This window comes from Salarias fasciatus, chromosome 12 (genome assembly GCF_902148845.1).
Source record: "Salarias fasciatus chromosome 12, fSalaFa1.1, whole genome shotgun sequence".
Lineage (NCBI taxonomy): Eukaryota > Metazoa > Chordata > Actinopteri > Blenniiformes > Blenniidae > Salarias > Salarias fasciatus.
Window position 1 is genome coordinate 25,089,086 of NC_043756.1, and position 19,829 is coordinate 25,108,914.

Consider the following 19,829-nt stretch of genomic DNA (forward strand, 5'->3'; position numbering starts at 1 on the left):
CCTCCACTATCAATAGCTTATCAGATTCGGATATGTCCCATCAATGGAAAAGCAGAAGTGCACCTTTGCTTTGAATAACCTCAAGCATGTTTCCAGTTGTTTTCAGTTCCTTTTTTTTTTCAGTTTATTGAAAACTCTTCAGTTTCTAATCTCTCAAAATTACAAATCCATGCAAGAAGTGATCATGCACAGACCTCTTTTTTGAGAACTTTCCAGCTATCATCACTTATCAGTCATTGGAAAAGTGGAGGTTCTATTTCAGTAATCCCAAAGTGCTTCAGAGCAGACGCGGTTTGAACATGTCCCTGAGGTGGCAGACTGAAGTCTTACTGGTGTTTGGTGCGGGTGTCCAACGAGAGTAGAGGGTCCATGTTAACCCCCTGTTTTTTTCAGGCTACATGCTCCGTGGTTAGATGTTAACTATGCTCATTGAGCTACACGTCGTTCGCAGCTACCATGTTTATGTTTGACTCAAAGTGGTTAGAAATGGCTCAGTAGAAAATGATCTGTTGAAACTGTTCAGACATGGCAGAGGGTCTGCAGCCTGATTTACCAAAAGGTTTCTGCTCTATCAAAATTAAATTAATCTCTCAACACGCGCGCGCGCGCACACACACACACACACACACACACACACACACACACACACACACACACACACACACACACACACACACACAGGGATATAGCAGTACCATGTACGACTCCCTCAGAGTTCACAACAGACATAGAGCAGATTTCCACAGAAAGCAAGCTTTACACACAAGATAGTGACTTTTGATGAATATGATCACATACCTGTAAAACCAAAGAATGAACTGCAAAACTTCTGCATCTTTTTTTCTATTTACTTGTGAAAAATCAGAAGATTCAGTGATCCTGGACTATGACAGCAGTTCTAGTCACAGAGTCAGCGATCCTCAGGAACCTGAGGTCAAAAGCAGTTTCCATGTGGTCATGTACTGTATGGCTACACGTCATTATTTTTGATTATACATTTTTTGACTATATATCTGGTCACCTGTGGCTGCATGTTGCTACATGTGGCTACATATGGTGACTTGTTGCCATGTCTAGCTACGTCTGGCTACATCTGGATACATGTGGCTACATGTGGCTACATTTGGCTACATGTGGCTATGTCTAGCTACATCTGGCTACATCTGGCTACATGTGACTACGTCTGGCTACATCTGGATACATCTGGCTACACATGGCTACATTTGGCCACGTTTGGCCACATGCGACTAGATCTGGCAACGTTTGGCCACATGCGGCTTCTTCTGGCAACATGTTGCCACATCTGGCTACATCTGGCTACACGTGGCTACGTCTGGCTACATGTTGCAACGTCTGGCTACATGTAGCTGAATCTAGCAATATCTAACTCCAGCTGACTGCATCAAATTAATCGAGAAGACTTTCTTGGAGAAGGTGGATTAATCTCTCAACACACGCGCACACACACACACACACACACACAGGGATACAGCAGTACTGTGTACGACTCCCTCAGAGTTCAGCAGATATAAAGCAGATTTCCACAGAAACCAAGCTTTACACACAAGATAGTGAGTTTTGATGAATATGATCACACATAAAACCGTAGTAGAATGAAACTACAGAACTTCTGCATCTTTTTTCTTTCTGTTTTTGTTCTAGGAGGGTGCGGAAAATCAGAAGTGCAGGCAATCCAGGAGACTGAGGTCTATAGCAGTTTCTATTTGAAACATGCTCTTATATACAGGAGAGACCAGATGAAGCAAACTGACACACGGACACATCAAGACAGAATAAAATAGCCAGGAAGGGATTTTTATTGTTATTATTATCATTGCCGTTATTTGTGTTACTGTAACGTTGCATGAAAAATACTGTGCATTTTACTGGAAGGGTAGACTGAGGTCGTCTGGCTCTAAGTCAGTAAAAATACAAATGGAAATCCCAAAATTTGCTCATTCAGATTCAGCTACACACACATACACACACACACGCACACGCCCACATGCACGCACGCACACACACACACACACACTTCCCTATTTGCAGGCTTATAAGTGCAGGCAGTGCTCCACCAGCTCTCATCCTCTCTGATCTGCAGCTGGAAGAAGATCCACCGAAGCGGTGAGAAGATGAAGAACGCTCTGCTCGTCCTGGCTGCTCTGACCCTCTGCTGCTGCTTCACCTGCCTGCACAGTAACTACAACTCAAACACACACACACACACACTGGAAAGAAACAGCATTCAATTGAAAATTCAATTTGAAAATTCTTAGTTATGCTGTCATTTAATTTAGCCTTCTTTATAAATTACACAAAGCAGGACAGACATGAAAATAAACTAGACTAATTCTGGTTTCCATTTTTCCATTTTTGAAATGAACTTTCCTGATTTGAGGTGAATTCTTTGGCTAAATGGTAGAGCACATACTTCATCTGCAAATGCTGTTTTTTGTCAGTGATTGTTCAGTGATGAGTCTCTTTTGAGTGGTTCATGTGAGATTACCTGATTAATCCCGTCCAGAAAATATTTTTACTTAAAATACAGATTTTATTCATGTTCTTTAATCCCCCAGTTTTTCTACTTTCTTTTAAACTACCAGTCCTATAAGGTTTTTTTTAAAGGTGCATTAAGGAGTTTTACAACCTTAAAAATACTTATTTTCATCCATAAATATGTTACACATTTTTAATGATGTGTACAATGTGCCCTGACATATTCATTACCAGTACCTCTAACAGCGCGAAATTGTCACTTGAAAGTTGCAGTGCCGGTCCGGCACCAGCATTTTTTGGGGGAGAATTTGAAAGGAATGACGTAATGCGCGCTCCAGCTGGATAAGTTTCGCTTTGTCCGCCATTACTCCGCCAGATGCTTAGTGAGCAACAACTGAGCAGGATCTTCCAGAAAGTAAGAAAAGACCAGCTTCTAGCACTGCCACAGCTCCAGCACAGACTCCACCAGGTAAAAGAAACTTAAATCTTACTTGAGTGCTACTAAACGAGCGAAAACGGAGTCCCCCTCTTCCGTATACTCGAGCCACAGGGACGAGTTTTTCACTAAGCTGCATTACGCCCAAGGCCTGCAGGGGGCGCTGTTTCGCATAAAACGTGCAAACTCCTTAAGGCACCTTTAAAGGTATGGTTGGTTTAACTTACTGTTGAACTTCCAATTTGTCAACTTTTTCTCAAACGACCATCTTCTTTTTACTTTAACTCCTGGTTTTGTAACTTTTGTCTGATTACCAGTTTTTTCTTTGTTTTATACTTTTCTTTTTAACTATGGGTTCTTTAAGTTTTGTTAACATACCAATCTTTTAACTTTTTTAAAAGAAGTTTTTTTTTTCTTTTTTTAAATTACCATTTTTTTCACTTTTCCCTTTTAGAAAAAGTTTTTTTTTTCAAGTATGGGTCCCTTGATTTTTTCTTTTTAGAACAATCCGTGCTTTAACTTGTGTGTGTGTGTGTGTGTGTGTGTGTGTGTGTGTGTGTGTGTGTGTGTGTGTGTGAGAGAGATGAGGGTAAAGCTGGACAGGAGTTGGACTCGTGTGGTTTTCTCTCAGTGACTGAAAGCTTCATTTTTGTGTTCCAGGTTCTCCGCCACGGCATTGCCGCTGCATTGGAGTAGTTCCTTGCTGTGTCCCCAGGAGGTTCATCAGGAAAATTGAAGTGATTCCCAATTCAGGAAACTGTCGTCGCACTGAAGTGATGTGAGTTCTGAGAGGCGATGACCTCCTGGACGGTGTGCTCAGTATAATGAGAGAAGAGCTGAAATCTGTCTGAGTGAAGTGACTGTTCAAAGTTCCTGAAGCAGAGGATTTTCTGCTGTGTCTCACAGAATCACCAGAAAGAACAACTCCACGGACTGTGTCAGTCCGAACGACCCGCGGCTCAAAGGTTTACTCCAGTCCATGAGCCTGAGACAAAGGTACATTTCACACTCTTCTTCCCTCACCATTTTGCAGATCAGAAGTCTTCACTGGTCTGTGACTTTTCATTATCTTGTCACTGTAAATTCTGATTGTTTGGAAAAGTTGTGATTGTGATAACTTTGTGATCAAAAATGATGTGAAACAGATCAATAAGGCAGAATTTATTGACGTTTGTAAAAATGGAAAATGGTAAATATTGAACTATAATTACATGAAGTCCGACTCGCTATTGTTGGAAGACACTGTTTCTGTCGTAAAGAAAAGTTCCCACTCGTCTGTGAAGACGTTGTGCAGCAGCAGTGTCTTATCATGTTTCATTTGTTTTCTGATTTCCTCTCATTGATCTTCTGGGTGTTTTATTTCCAGGAGAGCCGCGGTGAAAGCTCCCGCTGTGCAGTAGAGTGGATCAGGCCAAGTGTCATTCAGCAACATGAAAAGATGGACATCAACGCCAGACTGGACTGGAGTCCACTCAGATTACCAGACACTTCTGTTCCTTCTGTTTTCCTTTCATTTGAAGATGCAGCAGTTGAATTAAGCAGATCCGTCCACAGACATGTAGGCCTTTTATCCAGATAAAAAACCTTCAACACAAACAGAAAAATGTTAAATGCTGAATGTTGAATTATGGAAACAGCATTGAATAATTACAACAACAAGTATTTAACCCATGAAGTGCCTTATTTCACTAAATCTTATGTTAAAGGTATGTAAAGTGACTTTAGTTCAAATCAATCACTGCATGAATTCCTCTTATAATGTTCAGAATTAAACCTTTGCCCATTCAAATTCATCATGAAGAATATAAAATAGATAAAAATACTGATATTATTCATCCAAAGCAATGTTTTTGTTTCATGTTTAAAAATACAAGACTTAAGGATTGAATATAAGGAAGTTTTATTTAGTTATTTCTTCAATAATTACATAAAAAATACTGTGAATGTTTGTGCAGCTAAATATAATGCTCAATAGTTTTTCCGACTAACTGGATCTGTTGGATTTTCTCTGTGAAAGTGTCTACAAATGACTGTGTTGTAATCACAGCTATATAAATAAAGCTGAATTGAATTAACTCAGAATAGTGTGTGTCTGAATGTACTGGACTGAATAACAACGAGCTTATTTTAACATTCTGTGGTTTGTTTTCATCAGCGATGTTTTTGAACTACAGCAGTTTGTACATTTCTTGGCGTTAACTAAATAATTATTATTTTGTGTGGAGATGAGAACTTTCTGTAAAAAAAGAGATATATGTGTCACACACTTCAAGCCAGGGTCGGCGATCTGGGAAAACTAGCAAGTAGCACGGATGTAGCATCTCCCCAAGGCTCCGCCTAGCTCCGCCCAGCTCCGCCCAGCTCCCGCCCCATTGGAGGAGCTCCCATTGGGAGCGAACGCACTGGACGCGGAAGCACCACGCGCACGGAGTGTGTGATCGCCTCCAGTGTTATTAACCTTTCTGACTGCCCGCACACAACGCGCATAGGAGCGCAGCGCGCCCGCTCCGCTTCGTTCTATTTTTCACGCGAGCCGCGAGCGCCGAGAGCGCCTTGGCAACGCGCGCGCTCTGAACCAGGGCCAGCGCACGCCATTGAAATGAACGCGCAGGGGGCTGGTAGAACGGCCAAGGGATTTGATTGGTTTCTTAAGAGTGGTCCGCACCTTTCGATTGGTCGGAGTTTTTACTGTCCTTTTGCCGCCACTGTTGTCAGATTTTTTCCGCACCTTTTTCCGTCCACATAATGTATTGACTTCTCCCAGGGGCCGAGGAGCATTTCACTCAGTATGACAAAAAGTGCTTTTGGACAACATCGTCTACCCTAACTTTAATATGAGACTTCTTTGACTATTCCATCCAATGTTTGGCTTACAAACAAGCTGTGGTTTAGCTATGCTTATATAATTACTGCTCTTCACAGAAAATTCAGGGATATGGTCAATGAATACAGTGATAAAAAAAAAAAAAAAACATTACATCTATATTCATGCAACTGTTTATCTGGATAGTTACGGACAAAATATGACAGCAGGATACAGTGTTTTTTGTTTTGTTTTTCAATAAGAGGACGTTATCAGAACAAAATGAACCTGTGTTGCTGTTATTTCTTGGTAATGCTGATACTTGACCATCAGGTGTCACTGTGCTGGAATTTACCTGCTTTGTAGAAAAATGCTAATACTTAAAACATCTGTACTTCTATCTATCTATCTATCTATCTGGTGTTCTATTTTAACACCCTTAAAAAGGGAAAATACTTTTAAAAAAACATTTCTTTAAATCTATTGCATAATAAACTGTAATGTATTGTATTGTATTACAAACAATATAAATAATTAAATATCATATATTGGAATATATTGCAAGATACATTCAAATATACTGTAATAGTTTTCTGTTTTATAAGAGTATATATATATATGTATGGGCAGAGAGAGAGAGAGAGAGAGAGAGAGAGAGAGAGAGAGAGAGAGAGAGAGAGAGCAGTACTGCTCTAGGAATTATAATGTGTTTTCACTGTTTTGTCATTTGTTTGACACATCCACATCTGCTTTTTTTTAACATGTTTTAACATTTCCAACAGGATTTTTTTTTTTTTTTTTACCGTTGTGATGTGACTGCTTTTGATCCCTTTCACATATGTTTGGGTTTGAGTGAAGTCACATGGTCCTGGTCTCGCTGAACGCAGGTGTGGCGTTCATGCAGTTTCTTTTTAAATTTTACGCTGAAATTATAGCAAATGTCTCGTCCATTGTCTTACACACACACACACACACACACACACACACACACACACGTACAGTAAAGGTGATGATGACAGCAGAGCTATTGTGTGTGATGTTTGGGCGGCTCTTTATGTGTCCTGTGCAGGAAGGCCCTGCAGGGCGCCAGCTCTCATTATGAAGCTGCGATCAGGCCAACACCTGCTTTTCATTGGAAACAGCAGCTAACGCTGCCTTGTACTTTTGAAAGGGAAGTGCAAAGCGCTGCGATAAAGGCAGCCCCCTTTGATGTTTACACAGATGCTGTAAAAACCTCTTGTTCAGCCAGATGACTTTTTCCTCTCATGCTGAAGATTCGGTCTAAATTGTGCACACGTGTTGTTAGCTTCAGTGGCTTCATGATCCGTTGCTACCTGAAGCTAAACGCTAATCTCACTACAGGAACACCTTGTTAGCCAGCTTGTCGGCCGATGGTGACGACACACGGAGCGATTTCCAGCCGACTGAGACAAGAGATTACCATCGTGAGACAATGGTGACGATATCTTTGGTGTTGGCTCTAAATCCATGGTCCTACGTCACCCTGAGACCGGATTGAGGACGGTCATTGTCATCGTCTTGTGACAACACAGGATAAGTTGTGATAAAATTCTGACGGAGTCAGAAATGTGTTGTTTGACCGCTGTGTGACCCTCAACAACATTTCATTACACGAACATGTCAGAGCAGCAGGTTACCATCATAGTTGTAAATGTGCATGTTATGAAGAAAGCATAGAATTTCTACCAGTGTTACTACATACCATAGGCTTTCATTTCAGATGTGGAGGTAAGCTGGATTAGACCTCTGAGGTCGGCCATCTTGGATTTTACAAAATGGCTGCTGTGAAACTTATTTCACTCTATTTCTCAGCTTCTCATTATCAAAGATTTTTGATCTTAGTGTCTAAATCTACATTTTCAGGGACAAGGAATCCAGTGGAATCAAACTGAATAACCTAGATGTGATTAAAATGCCTTTTTTTTCTTTTATTCTGTATTTTACTAGGTTCGGGTACCGATCCGCTGCTCTGGTGATATCCATGGAGAGTCGTAGCATGGCCTCTGAATGGGCACTGTCCATGAACAGATTGCATGGATTGCCTCGGGTGGGATGATTGCATGCTGGGCATCAGCATGGCTGAAAGTCTATTAAATCCAGACTCACAGTCCGCTTCTCCAGGGCTGCTTTCACTGAGCTGAATCATCCGGACTCTTCTTCTGCAGCAACTGCAGCAGCAGTCAGGAAGATTGTAGGTCTGACAGGACCTTGCACAGCAGGTGCAGTAAAGTTCTTTGTTTTAAGAACAGCTGGTGGAACACTTGTTTAGGTTGATGGCAAACAAGCTCTTGACTTGGAACATTTCTCTTAATGACTGCTGCACTGGCACGCCACCGTCCAGACCGCCGTGAGTACGATGGATGTTGGATGAGAGCTATTTCAGTCCCATGGAAGGAATCCTTGGTTGTTGTAGATGTAGGATTGTGATCAATATTGTCCACTACTGCTGTTGTGAAGTGCATCTTCTGAAGCACTGGAACACACCATCAGCAATATCTGATGTGTGTTGTTGCACCCTGTCAGAGGAAACACATATTCCCAGACTGTGGAGTATGTCTACCAACCCTCGACTTCTGGTGGCTGCTTCAATCTTAATGGGAGGTAGAGGGGTCCCTTCTGCGGTTGTAGCATACTGAGCCCGATGACTCCTTCTTGCATGTTTGACACTGTTGAATGTCAGAAACTGGGAGATTTCAAGGGCTGCAGTTGTGGTGGTTATCTGGACCAGCTAAGTTTGGTGCTTGATGTTTGCTCCATCCAGCATCATGTTATCCAGAGCCAACAGTAATGGTCCTTCTGGCAGTCTGGCTGGAACGACCTGTCGCATGAGAGCCTTGTCTCAAACATGTCTTGCTGTATGGTTACAGTGACTTGCTCTATGGTCACTCATTACAACCACACATCTTACTAATAAAGGAAGAAATCAGAAAGCTTCTCTGTTCCTGCAGTTCTCTGATGGATACAGACAAAGTGATGGATGAGCAGGTGAAATAACCTTCATCTCAGAGTTAAGCAGCTGATCGTTAGCAGACGCTCCAGCTGTTCCTTCAGGGGACAATGAACAGCTTCATTAGAGAGTTGTGGAAACAAGCTGGAGCTCCACACCTCAGGCAACGGTATAACAAGGACAACACGCTGTAAACAACATGTTGACGGTTCATCTGAGGCCTCGCAGACCCAGACTGTCTGCATGGATCCAGCTGTATACTGTCTGTCACATACGATATCACCCAGTCACTTCAAACCCTCAAACCAGTGACAAGTGAGGAGAATCCCTCTGCTCGCCTCATCTCTGTGGCTGGCTGCACACTGTGGAGTCCCTCTGCTTCCTGGGCAGCACCTGGGTGATGACCAGGCTGAACGGCAGCTCCCTCATCAATAAAGTTCAGCAGAGGATGAATGCAGCAACTGATGAAATTCAGCCTGCCAGTGAAGCTGTGGGGAGAGTGCTGTGTATCTCCCGCTCTGCTGAGGAGCTGGGTTAACCCTGACCCTAACCAGGAGGCAAGCGGGTAAGACAGTGGCCAACCCCTCCCTCTCTGGAAACCAACTATACATCCCCCTCTGAAGAATGAGTCTACGTATTGACAACAGCCCCGTTTGCATGACTTTTTCCAATTTGTACATATCAGCATCTCCCCAAATACTCTATTTGTTTTTGTTTCCATGTCACGTCACTCTGTCCAGAAGTGAGATCGAGCCTCCAGCTACAGAGCACCTGTTAAAAACCGCATTTTACAGAGAAAAAAGAGAAGCAAATTTGCATCCATGGTAAAAGCGAGATGGTAAAAAGGAATTCAAACAGGATGTAATAAAAGATGTTATCAGTTTAAACAAGTCTGTGAAAGTGACTTTTCGGGTCCATTGACACTGGATCCTGGATATTAGACCTTGGTCCTGGTCCTGGTCCATTTTCTCCTGGACCTGGTTCCAGTCCAGATTCTCCTGAACCTGTTAGTTTTAGAGGTGACAGTCACCATAATAACAATCCAACTTGGTGTTCTGTTCATATGAATGTCTGCGACGTACCGGAGACATCGCTTTGCTTTGTGGTTTGCTTTATTCAAGGTTTTGTTCCAGTCTGAAATGGCTTATAATTCCTAAGAAAAACTCCCAGAGGAGGCCAAGGGCCGGTATGAGTACAAATTAGACGTGTTTGGGCTGTCGGTGTGTCAAAAAGGGAAAAGCAAAGACCAAACTGATCCAACTCCAAAAGGACTCTTCAAGTAAATTGCACAGTCACCCAAGATATTCACACAAATACTGATTTAAGTGCTAGAGGAATGTGCACATTATAATATCAGTGACAATTGTGTAACCTCATAACAACTACAATAAATGGTGATGAAAGTGATAAAAAGACTGAACAGAAAACGAGGAGGAACCAAGACAACAAAACAGTAATAAAACTATTTTAGCTTCATGCTGCTAAACTGAAGCCCAGCTGTTAATCTTCTGAAGTCAGAGTTCATTCATGTCAGTAGGCCATCCAGTAGCCAAACCAGTCTCTTACGGGTTGTGAAGTGTTGGGATCACATTTGTGTGTTGAGTCTTGAGAGTCCAGTGTCGACTGCGGTCAATCCTGCCAGAAGCATCCACTGTCGCCCGGCCGATGGACGCCAACCACCGACTTCTGCGGCATTTCTCCTTTGGGATAATGAAAGAAATTAAAGTCTGGGTTTTTGGTGATATTGGCCATGCAACCGACCACACAGCAACTCTTCGGCATCACAATACCTGTTGTAGTCTGGGAGACGAAAAGTGGCTGTTTTCCCTAAAGTCAATATGGCGACCATCGTTTGGAGATGGCGACATCACAGAGTTCCCGGATGCCCGACTTCTCCCATTGTTCTTGTTTAGAGTGTATTGTGGTCCGTGTTCTCCATTGGTCGTGTTTAGAGTGTATTGTTCTCTGCGGTGTGTGTGTGGTTTCGTGACAGAAACAACCAGCAGTACCGACCCGTGTCCCAAGACGTTTACCACATTGTTTCTAGTGTTTCTGCCTTTGCCTCGTGAATGGACATCCTTTTCAGAACGCTGCCATGGAAATGTGAAACTTTTCTGAAACGATGAAGCAAAAACAGTGTGTTTTCACTTAGAGGCCACTAGTTCATTGAATCAACTGTGGAGGAAGCTGGAAGAAAACCCCACCGTGCGAAGGGAGGACATGCAGGACCTTCCTCAGGTTTGGTGCATTGGACACTAATTATTACTCCATGCAATGAAAACGTGCTATTGTCACCTGTTGTGAAGTCTTTATTCACTATTCACCCTGCTATCGAGCAATAAACGTGCTCACAGCAACAACGGCAAACTGATCGAGTGTTGGTGGCGTCTCATCGCTGGACTGACGTCAGGGGAAAGTGCTGCGACTCTGTGGGTGGCACTCTGGATGTTTTATAGTGTTCCCAGATGAGGAGACCTCTCGGTTGGTAAGTGCTTCAGTTTCACTTTTTTAAAGCATCCTGTGAGCTCAGCGGGAGAGAAACGGCTCGTTTTCTCAATAAAAGCAAACAAAGGCTTCTTGAATGGATTCTACAACGCCTTTAAAAAAGCTGGTGTGCACGCTTCCTGGTGGCAGCCTTGGATCAGAGGTGTCAGGATACGGTGAAGTGCAATAGCAACAAATAGCATCAATGTGCTCTTTTTCATCTCTCATAATGTTTTCCATTCAGTTAAATAACATTAGTCAGCTTAGAGTGCTGCTCTGACCACACAGCCAAATACGACAAGACATGATCAATATCCAGGTGAAAGAGAACCCAGTCTTGTGCTTTAAGAGAAAAAATGCTGGTTTTAGTGTTTAGAGTGTATTGTTCTGCGTGTTCTCCATTGTTCATGTGTGTGGTTTCAAGATAAAAACAAACAGCGCCAACTCGTGGCTTGACCTGCTGACTCCATTGTTTTCGGTATTCCAGCCCTTACAGTGCGTCGACGGCTATTGGTCTCCAAACATTGCTGAAAGGAAAATGTAAAAAACGGAGTGTTTTCACTGAGCCGTTGTTGTGTGAACGGGGCTCAAACTGCCAGAGCCTTTCTCCGCAGATAAAACACAATGGCCTGGTTTGAGTAAAGTGTTGAATTTCACAGACAGCACCTCATTTGGAACTGAGTCAGTTTTCCTGAACATTACAAGCTTCTGAAGAAAACCTAAAGACCTCTGCTGATTAAAGACTGATGAATTTCAGCAGCTGTTTTTTGACTTGACCCGGAATTTTACAAAAAAAAAAGTTATTGCTCACACCAAATGTAAGGTAACTGCCACTTCAAAGTCTTCCAGGCCTCGTGCCCTCCTCCTCCTCCTCCTCCTCCTCCTCCTATGAGGGCGCAGCCAAGCTCCATCACTTCAGACCAACTCCATCAGCAGCTGCACTCACACGGGAAACAAACAAACTGCTATTTTGTTACTTTACAGACATTGGAAACGTTACTTGCAGAATGAGAGACCCCTCCTTTGACGCCGTGCTGTTGGGTTTTGCGCTCTGGATATGTCTCTGCGCTCTGGTGGACGAGGCGCGCGCTCAGGAGGCTGCTGCCGGAGACGGAGACGCGCTCCGGCGCGGGTTAACATGGCAGCACAATGGACAGGTTTTCAGCATCTTGAGCCGCGGGTCCCAGTACAGGCCGTCCGCGAGACGTCACGGCGGGTCACCTCCCAGCGAGAACCCCGTGGTGGTCCTGGGCGGCGCGAACCGCACGGCCCCGCGCGTCCCGGCCGCCAGCGGCACCGCGCAGTTACGCGCCATGGCGCGTCAGCACCGGCAGCCGGCGGTGCAGGATCAGCCGGGCGACCCGCCGCCGGTCAGACCGGAGGACGTGATGGTCGGAGATGATCCGTACAATCCGTACAAGTCTTCCAACTACTACCCCTACTTCAACTACTACAACTCCTACTACAGACCCAGACACCGGCCCCGCCACAGGCACGGATACGGCACGAGCTACCATCAGCACGGTGAGAGCATTCACTTCGGGATTTCAAAAGAAAAACCAGAAACTGGGGACAAACATACGGCCCGTGGCTCAAAATCCGGCCAATCTGAGATGACCTCACATTATGAAAAAAAAAACAAACAAACCACAAATTCAATTTAATTTGACATTTGAAACAACAAAAACTTTATTCATCAGCAAGAGGCAATTCAGAAGCCACGTCATAAATGTAATAAATAAATAAATAAATAAATAAATAAATAAATAAATAAATAAATAAATAAACAAATACATAAATAAATAAATAAATAAATAAATAAATAAATACCAATCTAGATTCTCATATCGAGTGAATTTGTGGGAAAGTCCAAGAAGAGAAACAGGGGGATGTGGGGTTTGGAGGTTTGGGTGGATGTTGGCATTGACACAACAAGTCAAAGATGTTTGAGCATTGAGGAGGACTGCATAGGGACAGCAGCTGCCTCCTTTGTGTCTGACAGCCTGGACAGCGAAGGCGATGTCCAGAGGAGAGACGCTCCCATTCAGGGAACGGCGGGTGATGGGTCCAGCAGGGGGGAGAGAACAGCCCTGTGGCGTCGATGGAGTCAGAAGAAATGTCAGTGATCAGGACTCTCTGTGGCCTGTTGGTAGAAGATACAGGATCCACAGAATGATCCTGTCCCCCCAGGTGGAAGCAGATCGTGTCTTTCAGCTAAAACATGTGTTAAATGCAGAGGAGCAACCTGCTGATTGAGTTTGGGGTTTCCACGGGTCTGTGTGCGGTGTCAACAATACAAGCTTGAATGTATCCACCCTCTTCCTGAACCCACTGCTGGGATGACGTGATCTTTTATCATCCTCTCCGAGGTCTTCGTCACCAGGGATGCTGGGGCAGCAGGCCTGAGGCTGACTGGCGCACACAGCTTCATGCAGCTGCAGATCTCATGTCAGCTGCTCGTAGGTTCACCCTGACACCGCTCTGAGTCGAGGCTACTGTAATAGTTTATCAAAAGCACCTGATTGTTTCTGACTCAGTTATGGTGTTATAACACACGTTGAGAGCTGATACATCAGATAAACATATTGATGAAGTCCAGCATGGCTGCCAGTGCTGCACTGGGAAGTTAAACATGGAACATGAAGGCTGCAAAATGCCACAGCAGGACGGCGTTTCACTGGGTTTCACAGCAGGAGCCATCACTAAAGATGACATGATGGTGATATTTCTTAAAAATATTGAACTTTCTTGTTTTTGTTTTGTTAGTTTTAAGATATTAATCCATACTTTTATTGGAATTCACACCTTATTGCACATAAACAAAGGAAAACATGTGGTGTTGTCTAAAAATTGTATTCAAAGGTTATGATGCTGCCATTTTACTGGTCCAGCACTCAAGGTCCAATCGAACAGGACAAAAGTTAAATCAAAAGTTAACACCACTATTTTTTATCTGAGGGCCAGTGGCTTATGAATATACTTTCTATTGAAAATGATTTTAACAACACCTGGTTGCAGATTGTGTTATGTTCACCAAGTCTTTTAAAAGTTCATAGTATCACTCTGTTAAATGAAATATTAGTCTAGACAGATTTTATAGGCTCATTATACTAGTAACTGGATCTCCAACAACCTCCTTAAAACTAGAGTGAAGGACGAATTTCACTTTCCACGTGCTTTCCTTGAAGTCTGTGAAGCTTGCAAGCACCTCGTCATTAATATACATGAACAGGATGATCTTTCCACATTTTTTACTTTAAAGGATAAAGAAAACCAATATAATTCTCAACCATGAGGTTCCACTGTTAAAGTCTGTTTTGACTTTGAATGGAAAGTTGACCTGAATGAGGCAAAATGGCTGCTCCATATGGTGTTGGATGCAGGCAGAGGATATAATCACGACAATGCTGCACATGTAGAGGAAAGTCACATACTAGAGTCAGTCCCTTCAGGAATTCCTGATGTTGTAACAATTATTTGCAAATTCAACCAATCTCTGAATTCTGCACACCTTTTGGCAATTTTGGCCAGCCTCCCATGAGTTCTAAATTAAAGTGCAAACATAATGCACACATGTTACTGAATTGATGTGCTTGTTGATGGTTTGAAGACTCGACGTGTGTGATTCTAATGTCTTTCATTTGCCAGCAAATTACCGGTACTGCTAAAGACCATGAAAAACTATTCCCTGATGTTCTTTGAGAAAGGGAGGTAAACCACAGTGCAGTCCATGCAATACTGTGGTGGAGCACAAACGAAAACCCTCCAAAACATCTTCCTGCCAAGAAATATAGTTGGAGAATGGCTGAAACGAGCGGAACACAGAACACACAGATCACTGTGATGGAAGCTGTGGCATCCAGATCTTTTGAGCACTGAAATGATAGAGTTAGGTTCGTTAGCTGACATGAGAAGCTGCGAGCGCATGAATACATGTTTGCCAGAAGGTGAAATTAACTATTTTCATTTATTAGTAAATGGTCATCTGTGTTGTAGCTGGTGCAATGCAAATAAAGCTGAAACCTGTAAAACTGACACATTGTAGCCAGAGAAGTTCTAAATGACATCATCATCTAATTTGCATAGCTGCCAATTTGCATATGTAGGTCAAGTTAGATGATGACATCATATAAATTGATACATTGTTGCAAACTGCTCAGTCAGAGAAGTTCTAAGTCACATCTTCAGACAGAAAGGAAATGACAGAGATACAGCCATAGAGCCCTGATCATTCAAAGGCAGCTTTTAAATGGAAGTACAGGCAGCTATTGTGTTCTGTTATGTATTTTATTAGGTAACAAGTAACAATAACTGAATACTTTTTAAGGTCACTTGGTTTCAGTGTGTTTACGAAGCTCTTTAGGAATAAATTTTGTCTATTAAAATTTAATAGTTATAAAGAAAAGTTGCCTGATTGTCCTTTTGGTTCCTCTTTTAATGGCAATTTTCTGGAAATGCTCCCACGGAATCAAGAAGAATTTTGGGCCACAACACAAAAAAAGGCCCACAAAATGCTGGAGGGACTGAGTGTTGAAATATTTTATCAAGTGAAGTGGAGCAACAGAAATGTTCAACCGTCCGTATAAGATGACTGTACTGTCAACATCTTCGTGTTCTTCAGTAACGGTAAAATTCACAATCCCTCCCTCTCATTTCTTTGGATAGTTGCAACTCTGCAGTTTCCTATGTGCATCTTCCCTTCATGTCCCATTACAACCACCGCCTCGTGTGCTCCTGCCATGCTCTGGTTCAACGTCACTACGTATAACTATTACGCACGATCCAAAGTTTTCACCAGTGTTTATAAAACTAATAAAAACTTATCTGAAATAATGGCATCCAGTCCCTCCTCCTCCGCAGACAGCTGAATGAGGAACCCTGGCTGAGACCCTTCTCTCAGCCTCACATTCAGCTGCGGTCCATTTCCCCTCAATGAGGCGTGTGTTTAATCCAGCTCTGACCAAAGTGAGGCCTGTTTACACCACTGGGCCGGAAGTGAAAAGGCAACGGATTTCTATTGTTTGTCTCTAAAGGTTTCTCGTTTAGGAAAACATGATGTACATTTCCATGGCAACACCATCACAGTTGTTGTTTTATTGAAACGACACACACACGCTACAAAGAACACTATAATAACAATAGAGAACACAGACATGCATTTGGACAGAACACCAAGTTGTAACAGGAAGTGCTGATGTTTGTCTGTGCTGTGAATGCAGGCCTCCCTGATCTGGTTCCTGATCCAAACTACATCCAGATTGCCACCTACGTCCAGAGGTTGTCCATGTACAACCTTCGCTGTGCTGCAGAGGAGAACTGCCTGGCCAGGTAAGGCACACTGCTGAGGGAAGAGCTTTTCAGAGCCAGTAAGGACGGCATCCTTTTTTTTCAGCTTGTTCTCCAGACTGTTAGTGCTGGAGTCCAGCCAGTGTTTGCACATTCAGGATCACTTTTATCCAAATACAGTTACAACAAATATGCCAAAAAACAGGAATGACATCTCTGTTTCTTGTTAGTGAAGCTTGTTGTGAGGTGTTCTCAATGTTAACATCAGAGAGAAAGTTTCATATCAAGCAGAAGAGGAAGCTTATATAGAAATGTCCGTTTGATGAAGCTACTTTGTCTTATTCTTTTTGTACCTTAACTGTATATGTGAAAAGCAGTGGGCTCTGCCAAAGTGGAGGGTCAAAGGTCATGCTCGCGCAGTAGGATTCAAACCTGCAATCAGCCAGTCCCAAACCTGCTTTTTTAACATCGAGGCCCCCACTGCCCCAGACTTCCCCGCAGTCTTCTGACTAACTGAACCTTCTCTGCTCTTTCGTCTCATCCAGCTCGTCTCAGTACGCCCATGACTACGACACCAGAGTGTTGCTGAGGTTTCCTCAGAGAGTGAAGAACCAGGGAACAGCCGACTTCCTGCCCAGTAAACCCCGATACGCCTGGGAGTGGCACAGCTGTCATAAGTACCTCCACCCATCCATATGCTCCACTATCACTGCTGCTTTCTCTGTCTTTTATCGAGGTGTTAAAATGTTCCTGTGCTGTCTCGAGGTAGACCTTCTGTTTATTAAGAGGCAAATGGTTTATTATTAATGTGAGTAAATTAAAACTTACAGTACACACTGCGCTGTGTGAACTGTAGACTGAGGGACCGAGCTGGTAATGAGTGCATCAGTCAGAAGTGAACTATTTTTAGCATGTAGCATCGCTGGAATGTGAGCCTGAAACTCTTTAGCATGTAGCATGTAGCACGGCTCGGCGCAGAGCGATATTTATTCTGACTAGATGCCGCTTCGCCAGACAGTCTCTACGTCAGCATCACCATGTTGGGACGACGTTGAGATAAAACATCTGAATGTCTTTAATACCTGCAAGAGCATCATCAAACCATGATTACCAGATATGAAATTTATAATTTCAAGGTAAATTAATCTAAAAACTATCTTTTTGATATGTCAATAAAGAAGGCATTGCAGTCATGATTTAGTGTAGTCATGTGAAACCATGACGTATATATCATCCATAAAGAAGTCAGTTTTCTAAGAAGCATCAAAGCAGCTGGTTGTTGTCTGACTCGATGGTGGCCGTTCTGCTCAGTCACTTCCACAGCATGGACGAGTTCAGCCTGTACGAGCTGCTGGACGGCCAGACGCACAAGCAAGTGGCCGAGGGCCACAAGGCCAGCTTCTGCCTGGAGGACACCTCCTGCGACCCCGGATACTACCGCCGCTTTGCCTGCACGTCACACACACAGGTGCAGGCACACACACGTTCACACACACCCTGAGGACATTCGGCAGGCATGCTGTGTTTCCTTTTGATGGAAATGTTATAGACAGTTTGTACCATGGAAGGTTGTTACAGCAAATGCCTCCAGTCCAAGCTGTGAAACTGCCAAACATATTAAAAAGGCACATCATTTAAAATGTTCACATGACAAATGAAAGATAAAACTGATGCTAAAAACCAGAGAAAACTGAATGGTTTACGGAGCTATGTTTTTCTTGTTGTGGCTTCAGGGTTTGAGTCCCGGCTGCTACGACACTTACAACGCCGACATCGACTGTCAGTGGATCGACATCACAGACGTCGCTCCTGGGAAATACACCCTCAAGGTCTGACAGTAACACACACTCTTTCAATGTTAGATTCTTCCAAACATTAAAGGCATTATGGAAGATTTTCCCAGAATTTAGAGACCAGCGACTGTTTGCGCCTTTTTGAAAGATGCACATACGACAGACCATCCCAAATGAGCGCGCGTGCACGAGCTATTTGTTTGGTGATCATTATCAAAATGCTATCTGGACTTGTGAATTTCCCAAAACTGAAAAAAATGATAATAAAAAAAAAACAATTCAGTTTCTAGACGATGGAGACAAACAAAGCTTTATCGTGCTGATACAGAAGTGACTTTCTGCTGTGCCACTTCTGGAATGGTTGTGTTGTCCTGCCAGGTGACAGTAAACCCAAAGCAGCAGGTTCAAGAGTCCAACTACAACAACAACGTGGTACGATGTGACGTGCAGTACACCGGCACCGCGGCACACGTCTCCGGATGCACCACCTCGTCGTGATGCCCCGGTAAGAGTTTCCATTTCATCTGGACGTGTTGAAATGACTTTGACACTGACTTTAGAACATCGTTATAACAATCAACACAGTTGTTGCTGACAATCAACAGCTGTGCTGTGAGGCAAGAGCGCTAACCACTGCGCCACCGTGTGGTCCTCTCCGTAATCTTCTATATTCATGACTTATAAACAGCAGTGAAAGTAACAAGATATGAAAAGTAGCTTTATTCAACTGAAGTCCAAGTTACTTTGCTACTTTGAAAATCCAGACTTTTATCTGCATTTTTAGTTTGTTTTTCAAAGAGAAATTCCTGCTTCAAAACTACATTTGTCTCCTAAACAACAGACTGTGGGCTGGTTTTCATTGGCTTTCTAGTTTGTTGGAGATAAATGCTTCGAATAGATATTTCTCAGTCAAAGACATATCACATGTACTTGAAAACAAAGTTTCTGTTCTTCCTTCCACTTTTGGAAAAGAGTGAAGTATGGTTCAGTTTATTGTGATGGAGCAGTTTATCAACCCTCGAACCACTTTTCTCATTCTCACAGCCACTGAGGCGACTCGTTCTCCAGGAACCGGACGATGACCACAGACCGAAGACTCAGAGCCTTCATCGTGACCAAACGGACGCAGAGGGACAGGAAGGAAGGGGAAGGCTTCATTTCATTCCATTTCCATTTCTGGACTTAATTTCAGATCTTAATGCTATTACTTTATTTCCATTAGAGGACTTTGTACGATTTACATAATGATACTGTTGGAGTTACTGTTTCATTAGACTGTTCAGAAAAACGTTGCCCTCTTGTTGCTGAGGATCTCAGGAGGGTTAGAAATAAATATTCCCCTGATGGCGGCATCCCATGACCCCTGGTTCAGTTTGAAAATGACCCAAAGCTGGTCCTTATAGACAGTGTATTATCTTTGTGCCTTTCCTCTCTTTTGTGACAACAGTCTGAAGGTATTTGGAAATGTATCGCTCCCCGATACAGCTTGGAGAGTATTACAGGACGTCATCCGTCAGCAGCAGGTAGATGAGAGAACACGAGTGACGACTAAGGGTTGCAGAT

The 19,829-nt window shown here is 43.2% G+C and overlaps 2 protein-coding genes across 2 annotated transcripts; both read left to right on the forward strand.

Moving 5' to 3' along the window:
• Positions 1-2,095: 2,095 nt before the first annotated feature.
• LOC115398525 (C-X-C motif chemokine 13-like) lies at positions 2,096-5,005 on the forward strand. The gene is made up of 4 exons (XM_030105334.1): positions 2,096-2,196; positions 3,593-3,710; positions 3,839-3,928; positions 4,299-5,005. Exons 1-4 carry the CDS (start codon positions 2,133-2,135, stop codon positions 4,330-4,332), a joined length of 306 nt encoding a protein of 101 aa, XP_029961194.1. The 5' UTR covers positions 2,096-2,132; the 3' UTR covers positions 4,333-5,005.
• Positions 5,006-12,194: 7,189 nt separating this feature from the next.
• LOC115398296 (protein-lysine 6-oxidase-like) lies at positions 12,195-19,444 on the forward strand. The gene is made up of 7 exons (XM_030104986.1): positions 12,195-12,711; positions 16,407-16,515; positions 17,019-17,150; positions 17,785-17,941; positions 18,207-18,302; positions 18,645-18,771; positions 19,311-19,444. The coding sequence occupies exons 1-6, from the start codon at positions 12,195-12,197 to the stop codon at positions 18,762-18,764; spliced, it is 1,131 nt and encodes a 376-aa protein (XP_029960846.1). The 3' UTR covers positions 18,765-18,771; positions 19,311-19,444.
• The last annotated feature ends 385 nt before the right edge of the window (positions 19,445-19,829 follow it).

Excerpts from the sequence above, each read along its gene's own strand:
- LOC115398525 (XM_030105334.1), top strand. The coding sequence starts at position 2,133 with ATGAAGAACGCTCTGCTCGTCCTGGCTGCTCTGACCCTCTGCTGCTGC. Across the intron at positions 2,197-3,592 it reads CTGCTTCACCTGCCTGCACA|GTTCTCCGCCACGGCATTGC; the intron begins GTAACTACAACT and ends TTTGTGTTCCAG. Across the intron at positions 3,929-4,298 it reads TCCATGAGCCTGAGACAAAG|GAGAGCCGCGGTGAAAGCTC; the intron begins GTACATTTCACA and ends TTTTATTTCCAG.
- LOC115398296 (XM_030104986.1), top strand. The coding sequence starts at position 12,195 with ATGAGAGACCCCTCCTTTGACGCCGTGCTGTTGGGTTTTGCGCTCTGG. Across the intron at positions 12,712-16,406 it reads CACGAGCTACCATCAGCACG|GCCTCCCTGATCTGGTTCCT; the intron begins GTGAGAGCATTC and ends CTGTGAATGCAG. Across the intron at positions 16,516-17,018 it reads GAGGAGAACTGCCTGGCCAG|CTCGTCTCAGTACGCCCATG; the intron begins GTAAGGCACACT and ends CGTCTCATCCAG.